This window comes from Myotis lucifugus, unplaced genomic scaffold (genome assembly GCF_000147115.1).
Source record: "Myotis lucifugus unplaced genomic scaffold, Myoluc2.0 scaffold_184, whole genome shotgun sequence".
NCBI classification, from domain to species: domain Eukaryota; kingdom Metazoa; phylum Chordata; class Mammalia; order Chiroptera; family Vespertilionidae; genus Myotis; species Myotis lucifugus.
This window is the reverse complement of record NW_005871232.1, coordinates 2,567,189-2,578,181: the sequence shown is the minus strand read 5'-3', so window position 1 is coordinate 2,578,181 and position 10,993 is coordinate 2,567,189. Positions and strand designations below refer to the sequence as shown.

The following is a 10,993-nucleotide window of genomic DNA, read 5'->3' as shown; positions in this document are numbered from 1 at the left end:
CTCATGAATATGTAAACAGACATCAGAGAACACATTCTTTTTTTGTGACTTGATCTGAGGCAGAAAATATAGCAGAAATTGGCTTAGAGAGATAGACTTGGAAGCCATTTCCACCACTCTATTTCTCACTCCTCCCCACCTCATCTCCTCTCCCTTCCTCTCTTTCCCTTGCTCTCACTCTGTCTGCCTTACAAGTCTCAGGTAGCCCAAGACATGTCCTCCATGCACCTTTCTGCTAAACTCAACTCTCCCCACAGGGAAATAACAAGACCTAAATTTGGAAAATCACAGAAGAGCCTGCCATATTCTACAATCCATTTTAAAGATCAATTGAGTTAACTTATTCTTTTTAAATTTTATTATGGAAATTTTCAAACACACACAAACATAATCAGAATCCTATCTAATAAAAGGGTAATATGCAAATTAACCATTATCCATCACAAAGATGGCGGCACCCATAGCCACAAGATGGTGGCACACAATCCTCTCAGCCCCGCCGGAGTCCCCCAGTCCCAGGGGGCGGCCACTAAGAGTGGGCAGCATGAGCGGCCTGGCGGAATGCTTGCTTTGTCAATCACTTACCTCCAGCCTCAATCGTTGGGATACCATGCCTATGTCGATGCTCACAAATGCCATTCGATTGGACCCATCTGGCTCTGCCATGATGAAAGCACGACTGTACAACCTGGTGAGGAGGCCCCGTGCATTCTGGCCACCTTTGCCGTAGCCCATCTAAAGGGGAAGAGACAATCAGAGTCCATCTAAAGCGGGGGAGACCATCAGAGTCTACCTAAAGGGGGAGAGAGAATCATAGGCGCTCTATCTCATCTCGTGCCCCCCCACCCCCACCCCATCAGAAAGCAGGCTCACTTAAGAAAGACAAATTGCTCTAACTGGTTTGGCTCAGTGGATAGAGCGTCGGCCTGCGGACTGAAAGGTCCCAGGTTCGATTCCGGTCAAGGGCATGTACCTTGGTTGCGGGCACATCCCCAGTAGGAGATGTGCAGGAGGTGGCTGATCGATGTTTCTCTCTCATCGATGTTTCTAACTCTCTTTCCCTCTCCCTTCCTCTCTGTAAAAAATCAATAAAATATATTTTTTTAAAAAAAGAAAGACAAATAAAAACAGTCCACAGGTCACTGAAAGCTCTGAGTGAGATAATGTGTTTTCAATAATAAAGCCAACACCTGTAAAAGAGTCTTTACTCTTCTGTGTAGAAATAAGTAAAGGCAAAGTAGCAAAAGCTTGACAGAAGCTATTCATTGCCTTATGGGTGAGGGAGGAGCTGGTGTGGCCCAGAATTGTGTTACTGTCCTGGAGAGCTTTCAGGGCTTCTCTGTTTTTTGAAATAAGACCTTTTCTCCTGCCAGTCCAAGGTACTATGCAAGGAAATAGTTCCCCTCCCACCATGCACACTGAGGGGGAACATCCTGAAACTGAAGGCTCCCTCACTTGAGTTGCCAATGTGTAGTTTTGTTTTGTTTTGTTTTTTACCTGAAGAAAATGGTTTCTTTATGGTTAAATAATCTAACCATAACTTTATGGTTAAGTACCTAACCCTGGCTTCTCCCATGTTGTCCCTCCCTAAGCCAAGTCAGATCAAATACATCTATCCCTGCCCCTTCTCTCACCATGTCATAAAACCCACCCTTAAAGTCTACCCAAGTCTTCAGAATGCTCCCTCCTCTGCTTGCTTTACCCTCATGTGGGTGTTTAGTTAGGGTTACAATGATTCAAGAGTCAGTTTTCAGAATAGACAGCAAGGAATGCAGTTGACCCTCCAACAACACAGGTTTAAACTGTGCACATCCACTTATGTATGACTTTTTTTTAATAAATACAGTCAGCCCTTCAGATCCACAGGTTTCACATCCTTGGATTCAACCAACCAGGGATTGAAAATAGTATTTTTACATTCCCAACCGTGGATCAAAAATAATGTTTTGATCTGCATTTTGTTGAATCTGTGGCTACAAAGGGCCAACTGCAGTTAAGTTTGGGGGGAGTCAAAAGTTATATATGAATTTCCAATGTGTGGGGGTTGGTGTGCCTAACCCCCTCATTGTTCAAGGGTCAACTGTAATTCCTTGAAGCTAAAGATTATTCGGTAGACAGGAGACAATCCCATCAGACAACCTCATGCTCTGGTTTCCTAGGGAAGTGTTGATATAAACAGTGTAACCACCATCAGAGCGAAGAAGTTGCGTGCTAACAGCCAACAGACCACACCTAACACATTGAAGGGTTCTACTTGGCTAACGCACTGTTGGCCCATGCCAGGTTTCCAGTTTTAACTAACTAGAGTTGCCTACATTTTCCAAGTGAGATACTTAAACCCTCAGATCTTCAGTCCAGAGATGTTTCTGGCTTCTCTTGAAAAAACTGTCAGATATAGCAACCCTAAGTCCACATGCTTACATGGCAACAATTAGTTGGAGCCGTGCACTTTCTAGATGCACCACCATACCCCAAACTTCCTACTATCCCCAAACTGAGGATCACTAGATGTTGAACATCTCACACTGACCTGCTTCAGTCACTTACAGTACCTGCCCATCCTCTGTCATATTTGAGTTTCCTAGCCCTGCCATTTCATAAAAAGTGGCCAACTGTCTTTCCAAGGGAGTTGTGGTTAAATAAATGATCCCTTCTTCCTTATAGGACAATACTCATAGTCTTACACAGCAGTGAAATCAATAGGAAAGCAAGACGATGCTATAATAATCAGGAATAAATGCAGGATTCAAAATAATAAAATTTTATTTCACAGTCTCTTTGAGGAGCCCATGATTTACCTACCATATTGATATCCGCTACTTGTCCTGTGCAGTCAGCTCGCCCAACACCTATGTGGTAGCCACTGAAGTTCTGAAATAGAGGAGGCTCTGGGGTGGTAGTCACTGGGTCCACCTGGGTGGTTGTGGGACCTTGTGTGAGTGTGGAGTGCTGAGGGGCTGTGGAGCCCTGGGTGGCCTGAGGGCTCTCAGTGGATGGAAAACCTGAATCCAAAAAATAGAATAAAATATTTGAGACTTGAACTGGGGTGGTAAACACACAGTACAGATGATGTATTGTAGAATTCTATAGCTGAAACCTACATAATTTTATTAACCAATGTCACCCAATAAATTCAATTAAATAAATAATATATAAAATGTTTAAAAAATAAAAACAGAGTAAGATATTTAAGAAACAACAATTCAGATCACTTATGTGTCAGCATTAGTTAGAACGCCTAAGTTCAGGTTCCTGAGGAAAAAAATCTTTGTATATTGTTTATGTGTATGATACACGGTGGAAAACATCTCAGGAACTTGTTTTATATCATTCCTAAGGATGATCTTTTTCTTTACTGCACATGTTTCAACTAAACAATCAAGGTCTCCATCAAACCTCCTTCAGCTTCTCACAAGCCATTCCTTGCAAACTCATCACCCTTCATTCACTCACCATGCACTTCTACACCAGCCAAACAAATCATGTGCCAGGTTCCTGGCACACAACCTACTAAACGCAGCCTCTTGGGATTCATTCTTGCCATTCTCTCCATCCAGAGTACTTATTTCTTCTACTCCACCAACCAATCTCCACTACCACCTTCAGAGTTGATTCATTTCCATCACACTCACATCCAGCTCAAACCCTCATCTCCAGGGTGCCACCCCAGCTGTCTCTACCCTGCTTTGATCTTCCTCAGCCTTCTCAAGACTTTTATTCTTTTTTTAAAGACTTATTCTTAAATATATATATATATATATATATATATATATATATATATATATATATGATTTTTAGGGAGAGAAGAAGGGAGAGGGAGAAAGAAACATCAATGTAAGAGTGAAACATCGATCAGCTGCCTCCTGCACACCCCCTACCAGGGATTGAGCCCACAATGTTGCTGGGAATCCAACCAGCAACCTTTTTCCGTGCATGGTACAATGCCCAACCCACTGAGCCACAACAGTCAGGGCTAAAGACTTATTCTTAATGCAACCTAGATCTTTGTATACGTGTTGATATACTTCTATCTTATGCTAATGATTCCCATGTCACCATATATGCATAAGTACACACTACATTTCTTATCAATATGTATATCACATATACATACAAATATCAGGGACGCAGAATAGCATTGAGAATAAAAGGACAGATGCCAAAAATCTGGATTAGAAAACTGATTTTACCAATTACTGGCTGAACAAATTACTTAAGCTATTCACCCCAATTTTTCTCATCTATAAAATAGAGATGATAATAATAATACCCTACTTCCAAGGGTTGTTTTGAACAATAAATATGTTACTGCATATAGAGCAGTGACTACCTTAGAGCTTTGATTTTATTTATATATTTAGACATCTTACATACACATTGTACTTGTTTGTTTCCAACCTGGACAACAGCCAGGGATGGCCAAGGCAGCAGAAGTCAGTGTCAGAAGGTACAAGTGCTCAGGAAGTACTTAGGCAAGAGATTAGCAACTAACTCATTATGGGATCCTAGACTTCCGGAGCTCAAAAAACAAAAACAAAAAAAACCTTAGAGATCACCTGGTCCAATCTCCTCAGTTTACATATGAGAATACTAAAGCCAAGACAGTGACTTAACCAAGAATTCAGAGAGCATATGCTTAATCAGGTGTCCAAACCAGATCTTCCAACTAAGAATCTGATGCGCTTTCAACCACATTCCAGAGGGAGTTAGAATCTGTGTCTGTTCCTCCCGGAGCCCACATTCTCTACAGGACATCTAGTGTTCCAAGAAAGGAAGCAGGAAGCTTTGCTATTGCTTTATTGATACTGACATAGGCATGTGGTGCCAACCAAAGCAAAACTTACATAGTCAAGGGCAAGCTCTTTGTGATCTCAAAGTCTCAGCTTTCACATCTATAAAATGGTACTAAGACTGGCATCAACCTTCATAGGAACCTTATTAGAATTAAATAAGAAACTGATGTAGGCTCCTGATTACAGTGCTTGCCACAAAGTAACCCTTCAATAAACAGCAACTTCCACTATGGAAATAGTTGCCGTAATTATAGACAACCTCCCTGAGTGTGTCTGTCTGTCTGTCTGTCTGTCTGTCTCTCTCTCTCTTTTGTTAATCCTCACCCAAGGATATTTCTCCCATTGATTTATAGAGAGGGTGAGAGGAAGGGAGTGGGTAGGGAGGGGGAAGGGAGGAGAGAGATCTACATGAGAGAGACACATCTATTGGTTGCCTTCTGCTCAAACCCTGACCAGGGCCAGGGATGGAACCTGCAACCCAGGTACGTGCCCTTGACTGGGAATTGAACTTTTGACCCTTCAGTCTGTGGGCCCACCCTCTAACCACTGAACAATACTGGCCAGGGCTCCCTGAGTCTCATTTTAAGAGCTAAAACTAAATAAGCCCTACAGAGCCTTTCCTATCTAGCAGTCCAGGACCCTGCTCTGCCCACTCCTGGCACGAGGATTTCTGGTCCTCTGTGTTTGCAGGAAATTCAAAGCACGGGGACATGGTAGAGAATACACTGGAAAAGAGAAAAGGCCACCGAGGAGAAAACCGGGGTTCAGACATGCATCTCCTTCTCCAGTTGGCCTGAGTCCAGCCCTCCCTTTACCTTGGTCAGAGCATTCAAACCCCACTGTCTTCTCTACTCATTTAACAGGTATAATATAACCTAGACTAGAGGTTACTTTATAAAGACCCATGGGCCCATTATTGCCTGTAAATAGAGCCTAGACAGTTTTTAAAAACTAAATTCATCTGTAGTGCTGAAAAAGAAATCAAGCTATGTCTAAACACCCAAATTTCTAGCTTCTCTTGAAACTCAGGAGAATTGAGTCCGTGTTTATCATAACAACAGTCAGCTGGCACTCAGGAGGGGCTGTGGACCCTCTTCACCAAAATTGCAGCTGCCTCATCCTGGTTCCCTCCCCACTCGAGTTCATTTACAGAGCGTCATTGGCCCTCCTGAGGGTGTGAATTCAACACTCCAGTCTTCAAGGCTTTTAAAAGACTAATTGATACTTAGTGGATCTTTCTTCTCCTTTCGCCTCCATTATCAGCATTATCAACAGACACTATTTCCTGCCTTAGTGTCCACAATAATGAGGAATTTCCTGCAGGCCTAGGCGCAGCATCCAAGAGAGCCCATGACACTTGCCTTTGGGATTTTCGATGGTCCCACTGGTGATAAACAAGAGGCTGAGAAGGGCCACCGTGATAGCAGTCATCATTATGAGGAGGAAAATCAGGAACGTCTCTAATGTGGAGAAGGTACGTTTGGCCATTTTTCCTAAGAAAGAAGCAGAGATGGAAGAAGAAATAAGGAAGAGACAGAAAAAGACAGAATCACAAATTAAAACACATGTGCTTCCATCTGCCTGAGACGTCTTAGCTCTTTCATATGAACAGACTATACCAGGCAAGTATAGAGCACATTCACCACTAGTTCCACATCCCAAGCCCATAGCAGACAAGACCAGTCAATTACAGCACTCTGATAAGTTCAGATGGGGTTTCCAAATCTTTCTCAGCACAGTACTCATCCTGGCATCCACCACTCATCATTTGGCATGGGCAGCTAAGTGAAAATCTATTTGCATCCCTCGGCTACATCACTGCTGCTTTCCTTCATGGTGATGATGCTGTTTATGGGTCTAGGTTGGAGCATTTCTGTCCACGGGGATGACGGACCCACCCACATTGTTTGTACTTGGGAGGAGGCTTGCTGAGGTGGCGGCTTTCCTCTGTGATCATAGACTAAGTAAAATTATCTTGTCCACGTGGAGGTGAAATCCATACCGTAGGCCTCTACACCCCATGTTCTAACTTTAAATACTACCTGATAAGAAAATGGCCTGGAAAGGGGGGTTGGCATCTCTGGTCTCAAGCCAGGTGTTAATAACATCTTCCTCTCCAGTGATAAGGATTTCACACATTTTGCAAACCTTGTAGCAAATGAAGAGGATAAAAATACAAATGCCCCTGTGTTCTACAAAAGCAGAAAATGTCCTTACAAATTCCTTAGGATATTTTAGGAGGAGAATTCATCATTACGCGGAGGGACTATACAAGCTAGAAAGTCGTATAACAGGAGAAAGTATAATAATGGTCATTAAAAACTGGATTCTGAAGTCTGACTCCAGAATTCAAATCTCATTTCTGCCACTTACTGCAACTGAACTTGGGAAATCCCAGACAATGAGCCTCAGTTTCTCCATCTGTAAATAGGAATATGATGGTGATCATTTTAGTATCTATCTCGTAGAGTTCCCATAAAAATAAGAGGAGATGATGCAAGTAATAATTTGTTGGTTCCATGGAATGTAATAAGTGCTCAAAATGTTGACATTCATCACTGGGTTCCAAATTGGCAAAGACTCTGTGTTCTTCATGGTCCTTGAAGGGCGTTTATATGAGACCATTGGAGGATTATTGGAATCACAGGAAGGGACTTGCTTTAGGAAACCTGAGCAGTGAAATGGGATTGGAATCCCACGTCCTGCCTCCGCCCCAATGGTGGCTAAGATGCCGCCACCCCCAGGAGTTGTAAATTGGCAACAAACAATGGTGTGTAGTACAGCCCAGACAATTTTTTTGTTTCAATTTGACTTAATTGACAAGATAAAAGGTTAAGTCTCACAATTTTTCTATAGAGTCCACATTTACAAATCTGAAACTTCAAATTTCTTTCAAAATACTTTCTAAAATGTGGCAACACTGAGCCAGCATTCCCATTTGCCAAAAGTTTCAAAACTTGGTAGGTGCTGTTCTTTTTAGATGGTGCATGCCTTCTCCAACTTGCCATAGCCCCTACCCCATGGGTCTTGTATATCTAAGTTACCACCTGGTCTTGGTAGTCATTTTATTTTGCAACCCCTGGACTAGAGGTTAAAAATCAGTCACCCAGCAAACACTTCAGAGGAAGGGCTGATCTGGGAATGGACAAGGAGACTGAAACGTCTTCCTAAACTTCCTGGTTATTGGTAGACTTTCCTCATATGGCACCATGACCACCATCAAGATCAGCAGTAGGAACAACTTTAAATTTAGGGCAGAACAAATTAGTTCTGCATCTGGGTCCCAGGTTTCACTGACAGCCCCCAGAAGTCAGGAAGCACATCTAAGATATGCCTCTGAAACTGATGATCCAAAGAGGTTTATTAGTCATTAGCTATTGTTTCAGTAGCAAACTTCAAACCCAGTACACCTAGTTCTTGCTCTAAGCCAGGGGTCCTCATATTTTTTAAACAGGGGGGGCCAGTTCACTGTCCCTCAGACCGTTGGAGGGCCGGACTATAGTTTAAAAAAAAAACTATGAACAAATTCCTATGCACACTGCACATATCTTATTTTGAAGTAAAAAAAACAAAATGGGAACAAATACAATATTTGTATTTGTATGTGGCCCTTGGGCCATAGTTTGAGGACCCCTGCTCTAAACTTTGGTTTCTGTAAGCCTCTCTGTTAGCTGAGACAACTTCTGTACAAAAAGGGCAATAAAAAAATGGATGACGGACAAGTGGACCTCCCAACCCCAGATCATCTACAGGCACATTCTATATGTAAAAAATGTAGTCATGTGGCAGGAGCCTGTGTAACAAACAACAAAATCATACTTTTTTTTTGCTAGTTTTTCTCTGGTGACTGATTACCACTACCAGCCTTTGCACAAGTCAACAGCAGCACTTGATTTAACATCAGAGTTTCCACCTCTTACTCAGATTTCAGTGATGTGTTTCACCACTCTTACTTTGTTGCCAGAATTACTGCCAACATATCACAATTCTTTTTGAAGCCATTAGTACTATTTATTTCTCATAATGATTAAACTCTGATTTCAAACATTAAAGCAAATGTCTTGTCTGCTTCAGAAGGCAAATGGACCAAGAATTACATTTTAAAGGAATATGCATTTCCTTATGGTTCCCACTTAATCTAGCATAATCCTAGAACAGTGTTTCTCAACCTGTGGGTCGCGACCCCTTTGGGGGTTGAACGACTCTTTCACAGGGGTCACCTAAGACCATCGGAAAAGACATATATAATTACATATTGTTTTTGTGATTAATCACTATGCTTTAATTATGTTCAATTTGTAACAATGAAAATACATCCTGCATATCAGATATTTACATTATGATTCATAACAGTAGCAAAATTACAGTTATGAAGTAGCAACAAAAATAATTTTATGGTTGGGGGTCACCACAACATGAGGAACTGTATTAAAGGGTCGCGGCATTAGGAAGGTTGAGAACCACTGTACTAGAAGGTCAGTGATGAGGCTCTAATGAGACAACAGCAAGCCACTTGTCACATCTTTACCATGCTGAAGTGCCTATTGCTCAAGACTGTGAAAGAAAAAAGTAATGATATGGCAAAATGGGTTTCCAAAGCTAAGAAAATGGGGTGGAGGTTTGGGGTTTCATCAAGATCTCTGAGGCAATGGATGACTCAAGACCCATCCCTCCCTCTCCAAGAAAATAGAGGCATTCTTACCTTATTCAACCCCTCAAAAGATTTCTTGCATCCAGGAAAGCAAATGGTGGTCCAAATTCTTGTTTCCTCCCCCTTGCACGTTGCTCAGCTAAGACTTCTCAGCACTTTCTGATGCCTACAGAGGAAAGATCTTTCACAGTGACGTCCCGAAGAGTTCAAGTTCTCATTATCGTAACTTTGTGGGCTGGGTACAAGGATAAGATTAAAGTGTATTGATAACAAATGGCTTACACACACTCTCTCCTGGGGCAGCCTAACACTGAGGTAGAGTTGCAGAAGGCCTGCAGGGCTGAAGGTCAGTTCTATGCAATGTGTACAAGCTGGAACAGGAAGGAAGGAAGGAAGGAAGGAAGGAAGGAAGGAAGGAAGGAAGGAAGGAAGGAAGGAAGGAGGGAGGGAGGGAGGAGGAGGGAGGGAGGAGGGAGGGAGGGAGGAGGGAGGAAAAGCACCTGCTTTATTTACCATTGGTCACTCAACCACATTAGGGTGGATTAGAGTGGGCTATGGGTCCCACTGGGCAATATTTACACTGATTTCAGAACAGAAAAGCATTTTTAATTTTTAGATTTTCATCTGTAAAAAGAACACAAAATTCTAGATTAACTAAGAATGTGAATAATTAGAGACAACAGAGTAAGAATGCTGGGCAATCATTAAAAATTATATTGAAGGAAAGCAGGGGAGGGTAGGTGAATGGAAAGAGATCAACCAAAGAACTTGTATGCATATAGGCATAACCCATGGACACAGACAGTAGGGTGGTGAAGGAAGGCCTGGGGCCGGGTGGGGGTGGGGTGGGGGAGAGGGGCAGGCTAGAAGGGGTCAGGGGGGGGGGGGGAAGAGGAACATCCATCATACTTTCAACAATAAAGATTTAAATTTAAAAATTATATTGAAAAGAAAACAATGACATGAAAAATTACTAATATTAGATAATTTTAAGTTTATAAACATTTAATCCCATTTGTGTCAAGTAGACATTATTTATATAGGTATGGTCCAAAAGACTAAAAGAAAGTACAGCAAAATGTTAAGAAGTAATTATATGATGTTAAGATTATGGATGGGTTTGGGTTTTTTCCCCCCACCTTTTGGCTCTTGGTATTTTCTGTAATAGCCATGTAGCACTTTTGTAAAGGGAAAATAAAATGTTTACCTCCTCTTGGAGAATATATACCAGTGGTCGGCAAACCGAGGCTCTCGAGCCACATGCAGCTCTTTGGCCCCTGGAGTGTGGCTCTTTCACAAAATGCCACGTGTGGGAGCGCACGTACAGTGTGATTGAAATTTTGTGGCCCATGTGTAGAAGTCGGTTTTTGGCCTGGGCGAGTCTATTTTGAAGAAGTGGCGTTAGAAGAAGTGGGGGGTGTTGGTCGGTTGGGCGACAGGAGACAAGGTGCAGGTGGGCCGCGGGATATGCAGCGCTGGGGAGGCGCACACGATTCATACATGAATTGAGTGAGCCAGTACCCTAATTAAGTTAATAACAATGTACCTA

General features: G+C 42.3%; 1 protein-coding gene across 1 annotated transcript in view; it reads right to left on the bottom strand.

Moving 5' to 3' along the window:
• The window catches only part of LOC102434632 (neutral ceramidase), a gene marked incomplete at its 3' end in the record, with an annotated part of 54,117 nt that overhangs the window by 25,183 nt on the left and 17,941 nt on the right, over positions 1 to 10,993 (bottom strand). The window contains exons 2-5 of the mRNA XM_023760516.1: positions 9,496 to 9,679; positions 6,155 to 6,286; positions 2,803 to 3,002; positions 586 to 735 (exon numbers count right to left, since the gene is read on the bottom strand). Coding sequence (XP_023616284.1) covers positions 586 to 735; positions 2,803 to 3,002; positions 6,155 to 6,281 — 477 coding nt within the window. The remainder of the gene's footprint in view (positions 1 to 585; positions 736 to 2,802; positions 3,003 to 6,154; positions 6,287 to 9,495; positions 9,680 to 10,993) is intronic.